At 40.2% G+C, this 22,035-nt stretch overlaps 1 protein-coding gene across 1 annotated transcript in view; it reads left to right on the forward strand.

The window, feature by feature from the left end:
- Positions 1 to 22,035, forward strand: part of RUNX3 (RUNX family transcription factor 3) — a 107,203-nt gene that overhangs the window by 71,146 nt on the left and 14,022 nt on the right. Inside the window, exon 5 of the mRNA XM_069972509.1 lies at positions 8,443 to 8,547. Coding sequence (XP_069828610.1) covers positions 8,443 to 8,547 — 105 coding nt within the window. The remainder of the gene's footprint in view (positions 1 to 8,442; positions 8,548 to 22,035) is intronic.

Genomic DNA, 22,035 nt, shown 5'->3' on the forward strand with positions numbered 1-22,035 from the left:
CAGCTGTTGTTTTAAAATAACAGCAAATATTTGCCATTAAATGGCGGCCATCCACTCAATTACAACATTATGTGAACAGATCCTTTCTGTGTTTTTAATCCACTCCTGGTTTTGGTTGCAATAATGACTGAAATATACTGACTGAAATATACATATACTGACTGAAATATACGTAGTGTGAACCCAGCCTTAGACTGCTTTAAAGTGTCACTGTCATTATAACTTAAAAAATCTAAATCTAAAGATGTGATATAAAGCAAGTATGCAATCTACATTCATTATTATTATTGTTTAAGTTATCATGTTGTAAAACAAAGCTATACTTACTTGTATCCAGGTCCAGTCTCCTGAAAGCAGATTTACTGACTTGTGCTGGTTGTAAAAAACGACTAAAGTCCCGGTCTGTACAGAGTGTCACTGCTCCATCAGTCACATGACTTCTCTGTGAGCGGCAGATGACCTGGGAAACACTGGACTTCCTGTTTAGACTCTTTAGGGAAAAAAAGAGTGAGAACACAGGAAGTGCCGTGTTTTCCATGATAAAATAAATAAATAATTAAAACAGCAAACTTGCTATTGTTGATTTAGAACAGTGACACTTTAAGATGTTATGTTGATTTGTCACAAGGTGACTATTATTTGGCTATGTTCACACATAGTATTTTGCCCAGTATTTCAGTCATGGTTATGAATATTGTGTATAAATTTAAAGTTTGGAATGTAAATTGCACTTGACAGATTACCTTTAAAGGAGAAGCTCAGCTTCAGGGCTTTCTTTAAAATGGCAGGGCACGGGAAAAACAACAAACGGCACTAACTTACCCCATGCCCGCAATCCGCCATCAGAATGGCCCCAGGGCCCCCACAGGAAGGCATTTTCCTCTGAGTTGAGATGACATCACGACTCGGGGAAAAGGTCTGTCCCACCTGATTGGACAGCCTGCTCAGCTAATCAGTGACTGGAGCAAGATCCTGCCCTATTCATTGACTGGCAGAGTGGCCAACCATCAGCTGGGTTCTGATGTCGGCAGCACTGGAGATCCCAGAGCCTGGCAGGGGTCCTGGGGCCAGTCAGATGGCAGATTGTGGGCACAGGGAGAGGTAAGTTAGTGCCATTTGTCGTTTACTAGACCCATTATGCCATGACAATTTGCTGCTTTCCTCAGCATGCCAGGTTTCGTCATTTCACAACAGTTGAAGTAGCCCCAAATGCAGACCATTGAAGACATTTCTGTTAAAATGTTTCCCTTTTCTGTCTACTTCAAGCTAATAATAGCTTCCATGCAAAGCAAAGACATTACGACATTAAAAGACGTTACGACATAAGGCATATCTGTGGACATAAAGAATTAGGCAAACTAAGTGTATCAGTCCTGTGACAGACTGTCCTGTGTAACCTAAATAAAGTCATTGACTGCCTCAGTGAATATCATCTGAACTGTAGGTTCTACTACACTACACTTTTTTTTAAATTAAAATAATGGCCGTTGTATTCAGTCTTCAATGATTTCCATTGAAGCCTATGGTAACAATAACCGTTAGTTCACATAACGCATAGAATAATGGCGGCCATTATTTAGCCAACAATGGATGTTAGTTAAAGTTGTTAACGCACTTTCTTTTTTTCTTTTTTTTTGCTGTCCTTTCCCTGTCTTTTCAACAAAGTTCAATGGCCCGTTATAATAGCCAAACCCAAAAAGGTGCTGGAAGCGGCCATCACTCAACATAAACCTAAATAATGTACTAACACCCGCCAAAGTATGTTAAACAATTTGGTACTCAAAACACGGCCGTTATTTTGAGTATTAAATAACGGCCGTTGAAAATTATTGTGTGAATATCAGTATATTCTTATTTACAAATAGGAATAGTTCATACTATATACAATCACTGCTTAGATGTTGAAGTGTTAACATTTTTTTTTAACATTTCCGTTTAGATTTTTTAGTTTCCTAAAATGCATACTTTTTTTTTTATATTTTTTTCCCCTAAATCTGTACTTAACTGAGTGCAGATTGGCGATGGAAAATCGGCCCTTTTATGAATTAAGCTTTTATTTCTGTACTTAATTATCCTGTTAGAGTTTTTTTTCATGCTTCCAAAACAAATTTCCAAACCGGAATGCTTTATAATTCTAAGTCTGGTCTTTGAACTGATTCATCTTGAGTGTATTGATGTCATTTCAAAACTCCAAATAAGGGACTATAATAGCTTCATGTATATCCAAAAGTTTTGCACACAATAATGGTTTAACGGTCTTCCGGGAAACTACTGGAAAACAAATTTACAGAATGTGTAAAGGTATCTAATATGTCATTTTTAGGGCGTAAAATGAAAGGAAACCTCCAGTAGGATAATGAAGACTTTCCTGCTGGTTTTACAATACTTTTTGTTCCGACAGCCATATCCTCATAGTCAATGGAGTGGAGCTTTATGGTCACCTTAGTTTTTAGATAAAGCATAATTTTTGAGAGAGAGTTACCTATAGAAATGATATAGTCCAAAGGATTCCCTACTCCATAACAATTGGAATCAGCATTTTATAAAAACATTTTTACAAAACATTGTGCCCTTTCCATACATAAAGTGTCATCAGTGGCTCACTTAGGCTATGTTCCCACAACATATTTTTTGTCCTTTTTACAGCCACCTTTCTGGACGGCTATCATTTTGAGCTTAGGCTATGTGCCCACAATGACTTTCCTTGGTTGCATTTTAGCCATCTTTTTGGACAGCCATCCACTTGAAGGAAAAATACTCGTAATAAATGCTCTAATTTGCTTAATACATACGTATTTTGGTTTTAAAATGGTAGCCATCTTGAAAAATACGTTGTGGGAACATAGCCTTAGGATGCTTTGGGCTATGTTCCCACATAGTATTTGGGCCACTGTTTCTGTCAGTATTTCTAACCAAAATATCGAATAAAACTGACAGAGACATATTATAATGGAAAGATTTGCACAGTTTCTATGTTTTCAACCCACTCCTGGTTTTGGTTGAAGAAATACTGACCAAAATGCGGAACGAAATACTGTGAACATAGCCTTAAGATGTTATGGTGATGTGTCACTAAGTCTAGGTGACTATTATTTCTCACATAGTATTTTGGTAAGTATTTCAGTCGTGGTTATGAGTATAGGGTATAAATTATAATTTAAAGGAAATTCCCTTTATGGGGAATAGCAGGGATTATATTCTTACCATGAAAATAATACTTCCTACTCCTAACATGTGTTGCACATTTTTCTTCTTCTGGCACAACATCTTAAGTATACTATGGTTCATATACGCATAAGAGATTTCAAGGAAATGATTACATTTTTGGCACATAAGAGATAACAAAGTCGTGACATATTATTTAGACCATGTATTGCCAAATTCCGTCTGCCCAGCGTGATCCATCTGATGCTAAAATTAATTACTTAAACCAGTAACCTGTGCTCTTAGACTTCATTTTTCTGTCTGAGCCTTTGTGAGTTGATATATGCTTCCCATGTGAAAGATAATCCACACAATTCATAAATAGTCATCTTTTTGTGCAGTTTAGACCAAGATCACAGCTAATTATTAAAAGGCAGCTACTACACCTGATGAAAATAATGGAATCGCCACACCTATCATTGGTTAAGCCTATGTTTCCACCACTGTATCATTGCGGGGAAAGGCGGCCATCTCGTAATATTGATGGCCTTAAATGATGATCAATATCGGTAATACTGATGGCTGCCTTTCCCTGAAATGATCCCATAGTGGAAACATAGTCTAAGGGTGTGTTCACACAGCGGAAAACAGGTGGAAAACAAATTGAAAACATGTCAATTCTTTGAGTGGAGAGCAGCAGAGATTAACAGATTACATTGAGGCACTGAGGCAGGTGGAATTCTGAGTGGAGTCTGTGGCGGTGGTTCTTGCTTGGAATTTCCACCTGTTTTCCTCAGTGTGAACGTACCCTAAGGCTGTGTTCACACATTGCTCTATTGTTGTGGCACTGCCTCTTTTCAGGGAAAGCGTTGCTGTACTACGACAGTACTGTAATGAAAGTGCAACTTGTGTGAACACAGACTAAGCGTACTATTTAACTCAAACAAGTGAATGTAAACTCCCATATTTTCCGGCGTATAAGACGATTGGGCGTACAAGACGACCCCCAACTTTTCCAGTTAAGATATAGAGTTTGGGATATACTCGCTCTATAACACTACCTCTCTTCCAACGTACAGCGAGATCTGAGAGACAGAGAAGGAGGTACAGTAGTACCGGTAGGAAACAAGGGTGGGCCAGACGGGTGAAAGAGGTGTGTTTTTCTGGGAACAGCGCCACTTTACCGTATCTCTTCTTTTCCATACCCTGGACGCCTGCAGCTTGCTCTGCCCTTCATACGGTCGCTGCATATGGCGGGGATGCGACTCTTTTTAACCCCTTAACGACATAGGGCGTATATTTACGCCCTGATGCCGTTAAGGACGTTCAGAGCGAGGCCGCGCGGCGACCCCGCTCTGAACCGCGGCGGTCCCGGGAGCCGCTTGTAGCCCGGGACCGCTGGTATTAGCGGGCACGGTCCGATCGCCGTGCCTGCTAATACAGTAATCAGATGCAGCTGTCAAACATGACAGCTGCATCCAATTACCGGACGCAGCACTTCCCTGGTGTCTAGTGGAGGAGATCGAAGCGATCTCCGTTTCTGAAGCCGGCCCGGGGACCGCTCCAAGATGGCGCCGTCCCCGGCTCGGCACTCGTTTACTTCCGGCTGCAGCAGCCGGAAGTAAACGAGTGCCTATCTCATGGATCTCTGCAGCATATCTATGCTGCAGAGATCTCTATGAGAGATCAGTGCACTTATACTAGAAGTCCCCCAGGGAGGCTTCTAGTATAAGTGTAAAAGTTAAAAAAAAAATGTTGTTAATAGTAAAAAGCCCCCTCCCCTAATAAAAGTCTGAATCACCCCCCTTTTCCCAGGTTATAAATAAAAGTAAATAAATAAATAAATAAACAAACATATTTGCTATCGCCGCGTGCATAATCGCCCGAACTATTAATTAATCACATTACTGATCTCGCACGGTAAATGGCGTCAGTGCAAAAAAATCCCAAAGTGCAAAATTGCGCATTTTTGGTCGCATCAAATCCAGAAAAATTGTAATAAAAAGCGATCAAAAAGTCGTATATGTGCAATCAAGGTACCGATAGAAAGATCACATCATGGCGCAAAAAATGACACCTCACACAGCCCCATAGACCAAAGGATAAAAGCGCTATAAGCCTGGGAACGGAGAGGTTTTAAGTGACGTATATTTGTTGACAATAGTTTGAATTTTTTACAGGCCATCCGATACAATATAAGTTATACATGTTACATATCATTTTAATCGTAACAACTTGAGGAACATATATAACAAGTCAGTTTTACCCCAGGGCGAATGGCGTAAAAACACATTTCCCCCAAATAAACAAAATGAGGGTTTTTTTTTTTCAATTTCACCATACATTTATTTTTTTTCTGGATTCACAGTGTACTTTATGCAAAAATTCAGCCTGTCATTGCAAAGTACAATTAGTGATGCAAAAAATAAGGGCTCATGTGGGTTTCTAGGTGGAAAAATGCAAGTGCTATGGCCTTTTAAGCACAAGGAGGAAAAAACGAAAACGCAAAAATCTAAATTGGCTCTGTCCTTAAGGGGTTAAATCTCCCCCCACTGTATGTGGCGACCGCAGATTCTCCAGTCCAGTTACAAAGTTTTTAAGGACCCACTGTATAAGACGACCCCTGACTTTTAAGAAGATTTCCCTGGGTTAAAAAGTAGTCTTATACGCAGGAAAATACAGTATGTTAATTAGGATATGTTTTTTTTTAGAAAACAAACCAAGGTAAAATTATGGAATCATTAAAAATATAAAATATTGTACATTGTGGCTTCTCCTCAGGTTTTATGTCATCCTGAGTGCTTTGTAGTATGGACTTCAGCAATGAAAAATGAAAATTGTTTATCAAGCTGCTTCCAACATTCTTGCAAAACAATTAACAGATCTGCTATACAGGATGAAGCCTTGTCATTGACTGATTTTCTTTTTCCACTTTCCACCATAAATTTTTAATCGAATTAGCTTCCGAACAGTTTGCTGGCCATGACATTGAGTAGATATGTGTTTTCTGCAGAAAAGCTCCTGGGACACGTCTAATAAATGACTGTGCCACCTACAAACAAATCCATGTACCTGGAATGTAAACTAGAGACGTCTGGCTACCAAACATTATGCCTCCCCACATTATAATCCAGGGAGTAGAACCTATGTGAGATTTCCTCATGAAGGCCTTTTCATGGAGTTGCCCACATCGTCTCAAAGTCATTTGGGGAGATATATTAAACTGGTGTAAAGTAGAATTGTCTTAGTTGTCCCTAGCAACCAGATTCCACCTTTGAATTTTGCAAAGAATCTTTAAGGAATGAAAAGTGAAATCTGATTGGTTGCTAGGGGCAACTAAGACAATTCTACTTTACACCAGTTTGATAAATCTCCCCCATTGTGTCCGAAACAAAAGCGAGATTCATCACTGACGAGGATAGACTTTAATAGCCTTCGAGAGCGGTGGCATGAGATCAATGAAACACTTGTAGCTGGATGTCTGGCTCATAGCCCAGGGTCATTCAAGCACCTTCTGATGGATCTTGTAGACACTGTTTGATGCCCTAGGCTTGGTATGTGATGTCCAATTTTACTTGCAGTACAGAATGGATCAGTACACCACAATCTGATGATCCATCTTGATCCTACTGAACCACTCAGTTTATTGAATCCCAACCCTAATTCATTCCGCCTGTTTCTCATGTTTTTCTATTCTGACACTTTGGTGTCTTACTTGGACTATCCATATGTTTTCCTCTTATAATCTTAGTACACTTCTATCAAACTTTACACACAACTGACTGGGAACAACCAGCATCTTTTGCTGGTTGTTTGATAATCTTTTCTACTATTTCAGTTGACAACTTTCTAGTCTTGTTTTGTTTAAAGTCACTCTGTACCCACAATCTGCCCTCCCCAAACCGCTTGTACCGTCGGATAGCTGCTTTTAATCCAAGATCTGTCCTGCGGTCTGTTCGGCAGGGGATGCAGTTATTGTCCTAAAAAACAACTTTTAAACTTGCAGCCCTGTGTCAAATTGGCGATTATTGCTTGGAGCCCTGTGTTTAGCGATTATTTTGTGTGCAGATTCTAGAATACATTTTTTTTCCCAAGGGTTATACCTTATACTAAAATATCTACCACAGTGGCAGAACACATACTTAAGTAAAAAAAAAATAAGAATGATACCAAATCTAATTTATTATTTAAAGAACATTTGAAGAGCATTAAGGCCCTATTACAGCAAGCGATTATCAGCCATATTTGGCCGATTACTGGCCGCTAAGGCCGATAATCATTTGGTGTAAAAGCTCATGTTCAAAAGCAACGATCAGCTGAAATGCACAATGTCGGCTGATCGTTGTCTTTGAACATGTTAAAAAAGAATGACAGCAATGGCAATGGTCTGCTGGCCATTGTTCCGTGCAACAAGAGCGGTGGCAGCAGACAGCCACTATCTTTTATGAGCCACCTGGATGAGCTAAAGGTCATCAGGGTGGCCCCTCCAGCAGCTCCCCACTCCCCCAGCTCCTCCCTGCTGCTGTCTGTGCATGTAATAGCCCACACAGCGAGCAGGGAACAAGGACAGGTCAGCACAAGCTTGTTCCTTAAAGTGGGGGGGGGGGGGGGAAATCATTACGGGCAGGGGGTGGGGGGGAAATAGAAAAGGCACTATGCTTACTGCTCCCAGTGCTTGCGCTGTGCAGCATCACGGAGCTCCCAGACCCCACCGTCATCTTCTCCCTGGTTCTGGGTACGTCACGACCCAGGTTTCACGTCACAGTTGGGTGGAATTCAACCCACTCAGCCAATCAGTGACTGCAGTAGTGTCCCACGCAAGTCACTGACTGGCTAAGCGAGGCATCCATTAGCTGGGTCGTGACGTAGCCAGCAGGGAGTTCAGAAGTCAGCCAGCGGGGTCCAGGAGCGGGGCCCGGCTCTGTGCGGGCACAGGGACAGGTGACTATATCTTGTTTTTTATTTCCCCACCCCCTGTCAGGTTTTTGTACTTTCCTGCTAAACTTCTCCTTTAAAATTGGGCTGTGCAATAGGGCCCTTAGAAGCTTTATCAGGCTATATTTATACATAGTATTTCCATCAGTATTTCTGTCATTTTTTTCAACCAAAACCAGAAGTGGAACTAACAGGGCAAAATTATATTGAAAAGATTTGCACAGTTTCTGCGTTTTCAACCCACTCCTGGTTTTGGTTAAAAAAAAATGACCAAAAGACAGTGTGAGCCTAGCCACCTAGTGATTTGAAATGCATGTATGTCAGTTGTGTACAATAAACTGATATGTTTCTTTGTATCCCCAGGCAAGAGTTTTACCCTGACAATCACAGTGTTTACAAGCCCTACGCAGGTGGCCACATATCACCGAGCTATTAAAGTGACCGTTGATGGACCACGAGAACCTAGAAGTAAGTCCTAAAAAATGTTTAGAATGAACATTGTACGGCTACGTTCACACACCATAGCTTTTATTCTACGGCGCGTGAACCTAGCCTAGAAGTGTTTAATGCATAAACATGCAGGAAGAGTTTACCAAATTGTCAGAGAGGTTTCAGAATAATTTGTCATTTATTCAAGAAAATCTTAGCTCATTCTTTTCCCACAAAACTATATACAGTGCCCCCCCCCCCCCCCCCGATACAGGATGACTTTGACATATAATTGATTTCATTTACTATGGCTTCTCAAAGGCCGCCCACTTTATTGTGTTGGGGCCATCACTGTACTAAAGCAGTGTTTCGGCAGGGCTGGTTAAATCACATGCCACCAAGCTGCTTTAGTGTTTTACTACTGCGTACCGTCGCTGCCGCCGCACATCTTGTGTGGTAGGGACAGAGTAGGTGTGCAGATGTTCCGCACCTTGTGTCTGCACAGCATTGGACAGCAATGGACAATCCATCCAACTGTATAGCTGTACAATGGGATACACTGGCAGCCTGCGTTATACATATGATTTACAAAACTCTAATACTAATAATATACACAGAACAAAAATAGGATAAAAAAATTGTACATCATGGATCGAAAACCACATACAGTATTAACTAACATCATTATTGTTTTGCACGGCCACACCAAACAAGGTCTGTTGTCGGTGCGGTGTGTGCATGAAACGGCGGCATTGCATTGATTTCAATGCAATGCCACCCAGGCTGAGAACGGCCGCTGTTTTTATTCAAAACAGCAGCCGTTCTATTTTTTTAAAAAGTACCTTGTGTGTACATATCCTTAAAGAGAATGTACCACTAGGTACATCACTTTGTGTTTTTTTACATGGAAAGACTAGCACCGGCACTGGGGTGCTGGTGCCATGGTCCATTTTTTTAATTGCTGCCTGGTTCCCCCACACAGCACCAGTCTATTCCAGAGCACCAGCCGGGCATGAAGCACTGGGGGGTGGCTTGCTGGGCCCCAGTGTAATGAAACCCACTGCCCTCTGTGACACGTCACAGAGGGGGTTTCGTCACACTGGGGGGCAGCAGGCCCACCCCCCTGTACTTCATGCCCGGCTGGTGCTCTGGAATAGACTGGCGCCGTGTGGGGGAACCAGGCAGCAGTTCAAAAAATGGACCGCACCGGTATCCCCGTGCCTGTACCGGTCTTTCCATGTAAAAAAACACAAAGTGATGTACCTAGTGGTATATTCATTTTAAACAACATGCAATTTCTGAGGAGGTGTAGCGTGAATTAGGAACCTATATGCAAATTGTATGATGTAGCATATTTCTTATGTTGGTTCCTTTTCTCAAGACTTTGCTATACACAGGATTCTGTTTAGGTCACATTGGGTCAGGTTTAGAAGCAGAAGTAGATTGATTCTGAACATATATTTTATATATATATATATATATATATATATATATATATATATATATATATATTTGCATTGCATCATCTGGAGTTGTATAATTTGCCACTTAATTGTATGCAGAAAAGGAAAGGCCTTTCTCCTTTTAGATAGAAAAATAGCAGCCTAATATAAGCGCCAGCTGAGAAAATTGGTGGTTGTTAAAAGAAGCCATTACATGGTTCAATTAGACTAAGGCTACACAGAAACTTTGATCTTGTCTGCAACTTGCTGTTGCACAACTTTATTACCATTGCAAATTAACCGTTAAAAAAAAAATCTTGTAGAGAAGTTGCAAGCAGGTCGCAGTCACATGCTATATACATAGCATAGGTCATTGGTGGAAAAGTCACCTGTGCAACCTGTCGTAACCTGTTCTAAACCTAACCCAATGTCTTGAAATGAGAATTTCTTGAAGTACCAAGCATCTTAGCCCAGAGATAGCGATCCCATGAGGTAACTTACCGCTATTGAAATATACTGCAAGGAAATTTGATGCAGACAGAAATATGCAGACAAAAATATAGGAAGAAAGAGGAAGTTATGCAGCAAAAATAAGAAAATGATGCCGCCTAGAAATAATCAGAAATCCTGGTCCTGGTTTTATTTAATGAGAACATAACATGAAACAGCGGGCTGGCAGCCTGTGGTCATAGTGTGGTTTCCTAAGGAAAGAAAATCACTACTGTTCTGCTTGCAAAACTGTATGGAGAATTTCTTCTAAAAATTCATACTTTTTGTTGTACTGTTTGCGTGTTTAAGTGATTTTATTCAGTATTCTAGAACTCCCGTAACCTGATCTTCTGTACCTAGTAGTCATCACAGCTTACTATATAGTGTATGTTTTTTTTTGTTTGTTTGTTTTTGTCATATTGCTCTGTGCTAGTATGGTCTTATTGGCACATTAGGTAATTGCAGCTTTTCTGCAATGTGATATGATCATTCCATGCTAATTCTCACAATACGTATTGTCTTTTCCAGTGTATAAGGCGCCTGGCGCCTAAGATGACTCCTGACTTTCAAGAAGGTTGTCAGGGGTTCACCTTATATGCCGGAAAAAGGTTAACCCCTGCCTGACTGCAGCAGGTTTTACAAACTGGAGCCCTGCTGCGGTCAGGCAGGGGTTAAAGTGTCACTGTCGTGAATTTTTTTTTTGCAGAAATCAATAGTCCAGGCGATTTTAAGAAACTTTGTAATTGGGTTTATTATCCGAAAAATGCATTTTTATCATGAAAAAGCAGTTTGAAGCTCTCCCCCCTGTCTTCATTGTTCTCCTATGGAGAGAGCTAAAGAAAAGACCAAAACAGGATAACAAAGAGTTAATCTACAAATCCCTCATGGGATATCTCCTGTGACAGTCACCAGTGACCTGTCTGAGCTCAGATTACAGCTGTCACCCAGCTCCGTGCCTGTAATCCTCTGTTATCTGCTTTCTGCTGCCGGCTAACTCCCTCCTTCCTCCTCCCCCCCCCCTCCCCTCTCCCTAGAGCAGACAGGGGACGACTCCTGCAACAAGTCACAATTTTCTGATTTTTCAGAGTGGATGAAAAAGAGGAAGGAGGGGGGGACCTGGGAAAAGGCTTTTTACATGCAGATAATGGCAGATTTGGCTAATAAACCCAATTACAAAGTTTCTTAAAATCGCCTGGACTATTGATTTCTGAAAAAAAAAAAAATACGACAGTGACTCTTTAACTGCAGTTAAAGAAAAGAAAAAAACAGCAGTTAACTCACCTGTCTCCCATCCCTTTCCCGGCGCAGTTCCCGGCAGTGTGACGTAAACTGTCTGCGCCAGAGATCCCCGAAGCTCTCCCGGGCAGCCAAGCGTCTCATCGGAGAAGCTCGGCTGCCGGGGGAATGACAGAGGCTTCGGGGACTACCGGAGCCTCTGTTATTCTCTCAAAGCTCTCCCGACAACCAAGATTCTCCGAGCTACTCGGGTGAGACGCTCGGCTGCCCGGGAGAGCTTCAGGGACCTCCGGCACAGGCAGTATACATCACAATGCCGGGAACTGCGCCGGGAAAGGGATGGGAGACGCGTGGCTGCCGGGAACGGGTAACAGGTGAGTTATCTGGGTTTTTTTTTTATAGTGGTCACTGCATAGGGTGGGGATGCAGCCATTTTTTTTAGCTCCCCCACTGTATGCGTCGACCATACCCAGCGTATGAGACGACTCCCGACTTCTGAGATTTCTCGTCTTATACGCTGGAAAATACAAATGTTAAATTTTGCTATGGCCATTCTCTTAATATAATTCCCAGAGTTTAGCATTTTTTTTTTACAATATTTTTACATTTATTTTCAGTTTTATTTTCTGCTGCACCAACATATTCTTGCAGCACTCTACAGAGATGATGAACATTCACATCTTTTCCAGTCCCCATTGCACCTTGTAGTTTTATCTCATGTAAAATAGGAACAATTTAATCAGAAGCTAATTACAATAAAGGAAGAAAGAAAATAATAGTGACCTTACTTTGAGCAACTCATAAAACTAAAAATTATTAACAAAAAAAATACTAAAAAAGCTTTTTAGAAAAAAAAAACTTGATGCTTGGTTTTTCTCTGTTATACCTTAAGAAGGTCCTGGCTGGCAGTGGGTTGTTCATGTATATAAAGTAACAAAAGGCTCTGTTGACATCAACATTGTTCTGCTGTGGCGTTTTCTATAGACAGTGATGCAATGTTTATGTACAGCAGATTTTTTCTGATCTCCATCAATTCACTGTTTAATGAGCCCATTCCAAGGCTCGACCATTGTGCAGGGAGGGCCATACTAACAATTACTGGTTCATTTGTGCTGCCCTCTGCTTCCATCATTATTTGGCCACACATCCCCTATTTCACTGGGAGATGTGCAACCAACCCATTTTTTTAGCAGTTGAAATGGAGGCAATCAGCTGATGAATTAATGTTTGCCCTTTAGCTGATCCCTGGCCCTATTACGCAGAGCAATTGCCTATTCGGCTGATAATCCCTTTGTATATATACTCTTGTATATTGACTTGAGAATTCTCAGAAAATATAATAATGTTAAAGGTGTTTTCACACATTCCGTTTTTTTTAACTTCAATTACTGAATAAGGCAGGAGATGGATTTCAGACTACTCCAGATTCCCTACTGTGGTCCTCAGACACTCGCAGTGGATTTGGGTGTCAATCAAGGTGTATGGGGTTCTCCCGAACAACCACCGACAGATGATGTTGAGCCCATACATGACTCCATTATCATGCAGCAAGGGCTGCACGGCCAATGTCTGTGCAGCCCTTGCTTTGGTTTAAAAATAATAAAGAGATGTACTTACCTGTTCAGGCTCTCCCCCAATGTCCTTCAGCCTTGTTCCTGTTTTTTCCGCTCTCGGCAGCCACCTCAGGGACCTTTGATCCCGTCTCTAAAGTAACAGGCTGGTCAGCTAATCACTGGCCGAGACAAGACAATGCCACTGCCAGTGATTGGCTGATAGTTACTTCACAGATAGGTTCGGAAGTGCCATAGAGAGCTGCAGTGAATGAAGAACACAGCAACAAGGCAGCAGGACCCCGGGGGAGCCTGGACAGGTAATTATAATCTTTATTTTTTTCTCTACCCTAGCGCCAGCCACCACCCGAGCATCGCTATTACATGTAGCGATTAGAGATGAGTGAGCATGAAAATACTCGAATGCTCATTACTCAAGTCAAGTTTTTTTTAATACTCAAGTGCTCGAAGTAACAAAGTAATTGTTTCAGCTCCTATAAAAGATCTTAAAAGATAATAAAAAGTTAATACCATATCTATAACTATTTAGATGTTCATGAACACAAAATCACATTATATCCATCAGAGGAGTTGTTACATTTTATGAAATCTTTAAGGGCTACAAAAACTAAGCTTCTGCTCAGTATTTTTTTTTTAAATTCAAGAAAACGTGTGAACAAATTTGTATAAGACTTTCACACTTATATTAAAATTTATAGTCCAAAACATGAGAAGTTTGCACATGTTAAACCGAAGTGTTGACACAGGAAGAACTGAATTTCCTGTTTAATTTTGCTCCTTAGTATTTCTAATAGATGGCCAATCTCCATTTCATCCGCATTTACTAATTGTTGAAGGAGAATAAATATTATGAAATTCTGTCAAATTTAGGAAAAATGCCTTAGAGGAATTGTCTATAGTCCATGATATCCACTGAAATCAATGGACTATGCATGAGAGACAACTACTCTCCCACTTGGTTAACACCCATATGCCCTAACCTGCATCTGGACATATTTATCAGCTCAGGTCAGTGCTATGCCTTTTCACTTTTCCAAGTGGGTGGCAACTACAGTAATGACACTGTACAATGTCATGCATTAAACATAAAAAAAATTTGGAACGAGATTTGATAGTTTTGATGGCACAGTCTTTATCAAACAGTCTCTGTCATTGTTGGCTGATCTAAAAACATTTTTACCAAATGCTGTTTTTTGGCTTTACTGCTTACACTTGGTAAACAGATGTTACAAGGATGAATCAACTTCACAGGAAATGTGGGACACAGCATGTGCTTTTAATCGCATTAAAATTATCAATTAACTTCCTCTTGGTGTAATATTTGACACTATGCAAGTCAAAATTTTAAATTTATGAAATTGTTTTTTTCACCTTTCAGTTTGTTCTTCTAATCGCAAATGTTTTCAGGAGCAGACTCTGCTCACTATTCCCCACCCAGTTGTATTGGTCCATCCCTTTTTTCCTGTTTTTATCTTATTTTTGCAAATACTGCTCCAGTAATAGGCTATGTTCACATGACATTTTTTCTTTCCGTTTTTTTTATTTTTTTTATGATATCTCTCATTTTGAGTTTTAAATGACATCAGTCCTTATAATGATGGCCTTTGGTTCAATATTTTAGTTCAGGCCTTTTTGGGTGTGGGGTTTTTTTTTTTTGAAGGTCCATTGAATTTAATAATAAAGACAGTGAAAGGATGGTGAGAAAAAAATATGTGTAAACAACTAAAAATAATGTCCGTTGTTTGCAAAAAAAAAAAAAAAAAAGTCAGTCAATAATTGTCACGATCATTAATATGATGTCCATGCAAACATCTGTTATTAATACACTATGTGCATTAAGGGCGACCATCTTAACTTCAATGAATTCCAATTGACATCAAATAAAATGCGGTAATAAAAAAGTATTTTTTATTTATTTTTATTTTTTTTAAAAGCAGACGTTATATCTTATTTTTTTTACTTAGTATGAATATAGCCCTAGAGAGAAAAGGGCTCTGCTTTACTTTAAAATAAAAATACATATTCACCTGCCTAATCCCATAGTGCTCCATCCTCCATCCTCCCTGTTTCCTAATCCACATCTCCATATTTAGGAAATGTGCACTTAGCCAGTCACTGTTGGCAGCAATTAACCTTCCCCTCTCCATATGTCAAAACATTCACAAGGAAGGACAGGGGATTGGACCTACTGGACACCTATCTACCTACTTGGGTGCAAATACCTAATTACCATTTGGGGCACTATGGGTAGGGAAAAGAATGTTGAAAGGATGTCAATGTTGGAAAAGTGCAGAGGCTAAGATGTTCATCCATCATGGTTGGCTGGAAGGGGAAGAAAAGAAAAGAGAGTGTCTACAGTCAGAGAAAATGCCCTCTGTGAGTCACTGGATGTAACTATATGTAATATTATATACAGGTAATATTCAGACACTTTGTTGTTATGATATGTGGTCATGATGTGGCAGTATTATTTGTTCCTTGTATAATGATATTATTGTAAATGTTTGGTCTTGATATTGTCAGGAATGTGAAGTAGCCTGGTGTGAACTGGGCCTGGTGTTTGCTTTTGTGTGCAACACCCAATTACTTCTCAGCTTCTGGCAATTCATGAGTTAAGCTGAGTTCTGCTGGACTTAATTATGCAGCTGAGTAGTCTGTGTGATTGACTGGTTTCTCTGCCTGTCTGCAACCTGGAAGATCAGAGCGCCGGTCCAATGGGGATCAGGACCGGGCTCTTGATCAGCATAAAAAAAAAGCTGAAGCAGTGTCCCAGCGCTGGCTATTTAGGTTTCATACCCTGGTCCCAGCTCCCCCTGTCTATTCCTGTGATCCCCGTCCTAACTCCCTCTGTTTGCTCGACTTCGTTACCTGATCTCTGGCCTGACTTTTGACTATCCGATTGTTACTTGATTCTGTACTACGCTGCCCGTTTGGTTCTGACCTTGCCTGTTTGACTATCCCATATTGTGTTTGTTTGTTTGTTTGTCTGTCTTGTTCTGTGTGCATGCATTTAGCACAGGGTCTTCGTGGTTGACCACGGCCGCCAAGGGCCGGTTGAGGCAAGTAGGTAGGGACAGTTGGTGGGCTCAGCATTAGGGCTCACTGTCGTGTCTTGTCCCTGCTTCCCCTTTCCTGACAGATATAGTGATTTTTGTAGCATTATAGTGGTATTATTCAGTCACGGACATAGTATGGTAGTATAGTGATAATATAGTGGTACCTTGGTTTTCAAACTGGTCGGTTCTCAAACTGCTTGGAACTCAAACTGTATCTTCAAGGAAAGTTTGCTTTGGTTCCCAAACTGTTGCTCAATTCGGAAACACTTTTCTGGCACCCAGTCTTGAAGTACTCGGTATCTGAGCGTTTTTGCGATGGTGGGTTGTACCTGGTGAGTTTAGCACTGGAGAGGCTTCACATACAGTACAGTACTGTATAAGACTGCTGGAGTCCATATACAGTACAGTAGTAGTACAGTCAGTGCACCACCATCTCCCATCCGTTACAGTGCTGGGATGGGGGGTGGGGGACTCTTTACAGTAAAGGATAAGTGAGGAGTTAGTGACTACTGTACTATAATTGCTGGTTTTGTTGAATGTTTCTTGTGTATAATGTCCTGTACAGTATATAGTGCTGTTCTGTCCTGTACTGTAGGGATTATACTGGGAGCTATACAATGTAATATATGGGTACTGTAGGTAATTATTGGTGAGTGCTGGAACCAATTAAACACATTTACATTATTTCCTATGGGAAAACGCTGCTTGGTTCTCAAACTGCTCGGTTCTCAAACTGCCTTCCGGAACCAATTAAGTTCGAGAACCGAGGTACCACTGTATTTTATCTTTATGAAAATAGTCTATCTTTATGAAAAGAGGTGATTTTCATATAAATGGTGGGCAGAATTCTATTTCTTACTTATTTCTTTCTTATTTTCTTACAAAAAAAGATTCTGCAGTAGATGAGGTATGTATCACAAGAAATTATGTACTTGTACTCCTACTGCATATTATAAACCTCTTGGAGGTTACATGAAGTTGCCATCATGCTTTTATATAGTAACTAATTTTGAACAGTACACCACTTAACAAATTATGACTTTATATTATTATACAAATAAGCTGAAATAAGGTACAGTTAAAGGAAAAATCCAGTGGATTATAAAATTCAGCAGCCGGCAGGGGCTGGGAGGGAAATTGATTACAAGTACTAACTTACCTCTTCCCGTGCCTCCAGTGAGTGGTGAGACTGGCCACGGGACCCCCGTCGGGTTCCGGGATCTCTGGAGCTGAAATGTCATGACTTGGCTGATGGACTGGTCGCTCAGCCAGTCAGTGACTGGGGTGGGATGCCGGCTCAGTCACTGATTGGCTGATCGGCCAGTCCATCAGCCGGGACAGGCCTTTTCCCCCGAGTTATGACGTCATCACAACTCAGGGGAAAATGCCTTCTGGCAGGGGTCCCATATGGAAACTGGACGGATCCCATTGACTTTAATGTCCATTAAGCAACAGACAGTTCAGCTCTATTTTGAGCAGTAAATGAAAACTGTGGCAGAGGTGAAGGACCCCATAGATCTGAATATCGTTGTACAGAGCAGAAAAAATTAGAACTGGCATTTTTTTTTTGTCTTGTTGCATTCTATTTCAATAGTATATTTGATCAACCAAAAAAATAGTAAGTTCCAAAATGAAATGTGAAAGTTTTAGGGTTCTGAGATCAGGGCTGTCAAAGACCAAAGAACTGCACTGTCAAAAAAAAAAAAAAAAACTTTTGGCATGTTTCAGAGCCATTTCAAAAATTTTTATCAATTGGGGTCATGTTACTCAGATAAGTTTGTGGGACTGCCAGACTCCAATTGATCTAAGCATCTGCCATGACGACATGTATGGCAGGTACACTTTCAGTTTGATTCGGGGTGAAATTAAGAGGCAAAGTTTTATCTCTAATACTATGAAAAAGGTTAGCTTAATACTGACCCTTATGACTGTAGTTGTTGTAGATAAATCAAAGGAAATCACAACCTCAAACGATGAGTAATACACTATGTATTAAAAAAATTACGTTTGAGTGTCAGTACTAAGCAATTTTATCAAAAGATTTAAAACATATATTTTCCTTCCGTTAGAAACCCAATATTTCTGTAATTGGCCAGACTGCTTAAGGGAAATATTAAAAGATTCCCACTGCCTGTCATCTCAAGCAAAATAATTTAGTGTGACCAACTCATTTCATCCTTTTGGTATACATCTTCCCACTTCAGAGGTGGGAACATGAATCTCTCTGCAGGCAATGTGGTTGACAAAGAGCCTGTAGAAAATTCGGGAAAGATAAATAGACAGAAGATTGACGTCAAAGAACCCTTATAAGTGGCGTATAAGTACAAGTTGGAGTTTAGGATACTCTTAAGGTTTTGCTAAAGCTACTTACAGAAAATCCATTTTCCATTTATGTTTTAATTCCCAATGGTCATATGAGCATATTTGTGAGCGTGACTAGCTCATATAACTGCACTCACACCACCAGCACTGGTGACGAGGACTTTAATAACGAAAAAAAAAATGCAAGTATGGCTAGGTTCACAGCATGTTGAGTCTTTACATCACTGGTATACTTCAAGATATCCTGACCAGAAGTGGGCCTACTCACTTCAATGGACTGAGCATACTCTACAAGTGACTATGCTCCTTCCTTTTCTCAAACAGTAAATCATGCTTTTGAATCCTACAAAATGAAATTATATGGTTGGGAAATGGACCAAATGTAGTCACTAGCAGCATATGGACATTCCAATGTACAAATGTGCCAGCCGGCAGAGGCAGGGGGGAAGGCAATAAATGATCACTACTTACCTTTCCCCTTTCCTTTGCAGCAGTCTCAATAATCTGGGACTCCCGGTGGGCTCTGAGCATCTCCTTCAGCTGCAATGTCACAACCTGGTTGACATACCACCCACTCAGCCATTCAGTGACTGGGGCGGTACATCACTGCAGTCATTGATTGGCTGATCAGTGGGGCAATCCAACAGATGGGACAGGAATTTTGACGTTGTGACGACAACGGAACTTGGGGGAAAATGCCTTCCTTGAGGGGGGCATAACTGGGCCTCTGACATGGTACTTCGCAGGCACGGGGAGAGGGGAGTAGTGATTGTTTATTATGTCGCTCCCTGCCCTTGCCGGCTGACAATTTTTTGAAATCACCAGACTTCTCCTTTAAGTGAATGTGCCTGGTGTGGTATAGGTCAACATACCTCCTTGCTGCCATCCCAACATAAACTGGTGATGTAGCATCCAACCATGGCGTGAATAGAGCTTAGCTCTCTTTTTGTTATAAATTGTTTTCAATGGACACCAGTTCTGCACTAGAGAGCCCCATGTGGCCCGTATTTTAATTTTAACTGGTAGGGAAGGATCAGGGGGCTCCTACCTCATCCTACACATAGGACAAACACAAATAGGACAAATGAGAAGGTGTTATCTACTGATTCAACAACAAAGACCTATAATAATAATGATGTTCTAAATAACTTTTCCTATATTATATTATGGATATGCGAGAACATATGACGTCACAGAGCTCCCTACTGGATTATTGATTGCAGAACAAGACTACAATTTAATTTGCTTGTTCCTAATAAGACATAGCTAGCATTACATTTTAGCATACAGAATTTCACCCAACTAATTCCAGGAATAAACCCAAACTTTTTCCCTTATTATTGACAATACTGTCTGCTGTAGATGTCAAGAACATTTGATGTGGAATAGATATTGATTAAGTATTAGATTGAAACGGATACAATGCTTTACTGTTTACTAAACATTAGCCATACAAGAGTCATATCCAGGCTTGCACTCTGATGATATTTGATATATTTAATAAGCGATTTTGACAGCATTCTGATTACTCAAAATTCTACAGTCAATCACTGGCTCAGAAGAGTGTGGATAATGCATGGAGACATGTTGTACTAAATAATCTTACTAAGTAAAAAAAAACAAACAGCACTATTGGAAATACATAAAAAAGCTATGCCAAATAAAATAGGCAGTTTTATAATTTATTTATTTTTACCTTGTACCCCTTAAAAGAGTTTTTTCTGTTTTCTATTTAGTTGCCTATAGGAGAAATACTAGAAAAAAAAAACTATACCTTGAACTCATATGTAATTAAAAAAACACACTGCATAAACATTCTGTATAAATGCATAAATAAGGCACTATAAATGGTAAAGTAACATCTGGATACATAAACAAACACTAATCAAATGCCACTAAAACACTATGAAGAATGACAAACACTGTTATCTATTCAGATTTTTTGAACCAGTGCATGATGTTCCTTCTTTATATTTCCTGTTCATTTTGAATGCAATTCTTGATCCAGCCTAAAACAAACTCCATGTTTAGGGAAGCTCCAGTTATAAGGGAGGTTTAGCCATTGTGATGTACTGTAAGCTGGTACTTTGGTCTAAAGGCAAAGGGGTCGGAGACAAAATGTTAGGACCAGACGACCAGGGAGATTAGGCAGGGAAGACAAAGTAGTGAGCTCTTGTTCTAGGCCCCCCAAGACTACATATCCATGAGAAAAGACACAAAACTAGAGTGCACTCTAGTAGAGACCCCCCAAGACTGTCCTTGCCTACTTGCTGGCCCGTCCCTAGGCGGTCATTGACAACTGGTTGACAGTCCCTTGCTATGCCAAAGTGCACACAGAGACAAACACTAGAAATGGGTCAGAAAACCAAGCAGGCAAGAACAGTGCCAAGTCAGCAGAGAAATGGAAAGTAAGATAAGGGTAAGCCAGAGGTCAGAAGATCCAAAATAACAATACGGATGAACACCAGCCAAATCCAAATAAGACTTATAGCAAGTACTGAATATAGGGCCAGAGAAATACGTATGTGATTTCAGAGTCCAGGGCGTGATTTGACCAGTCCTCTGACATCCAGACCACACAGATCACAGAATGGTAAGGAAGGAATATGAGTGGTGAAGGTACTGCCAAAAGGTAGAATAGAGCAGGGTTTAGACCAGTGGCAGACAAAATACAATGGGGGAGATTTATCAAACATGGTGTAAAGTGAAACTGGCTCAGTTGCCCCTAGCAACCAATCAGATTCCACCTTTTATTCCTCACAGACTATTTGGAAAATAAAAGGTGGAATCTTAATAGTCGTAAGAATGTTAATTATTTTGTCACATCTACAATTCTGTATGTGCGGCACACAAAAATTTACAAGAAAACTGGCATACTTGACTTCATTATTTCCCCACAGTTTATTCTATCTTCTTTTGAATCTATGGAAGTAAGGAATAGAACTTGATCTCATATGTGGACCAGATGCTTGCGCATACAATTTAACAATCTGATTATATAACTGTTCTAATTTTAGATTTCAAAATAGTTTCATTTTACGCCAAAAAAAAGAAAAAAAAATTAGGCTATGTTCCCACAACGTTTTTTTCTTGTCCATTTATATTTTTTTGAAATGACATCCGTCAATGCAATAACAGCTGTAGGTGGATTGATTTGGCCTTTGGGTGTGTCTTCATTGAAAAGTCCATTAAATTTAATAGTAAGAACAGTGACAGGATGGTAAAAATAATAACTGTGTGTGAAGAACTAAAAATTTTAGTCCGTTTTAAAAAAAAAAACGTTGAAAATAATTGTCATGAACATTATTTGATGGCTGCCTCAAAAGACATGCGCCATAGTTACATAGTACAGTGGAAAAAAAAACATGTCCATCAAGTTCAACCAAGGAGGAGATGGATGAGGGGAAGGGG

Source organism: Dendropsophus ebraccatus, chromosome 5 (genome assembly GCF_027789765.1).
Source record: "Dendropsophus ebraccatus isolate aDenEbr1 chromosome 5, aDenEbr1.pat, whole genome shotgun sequence".
NCBI classification, from domain to species: Eukaryota; Metazoa; Chordata; class Amphibia; order Anura; family Hylidae; genus Dendropsophus; species Dendropsophus ebraccatus.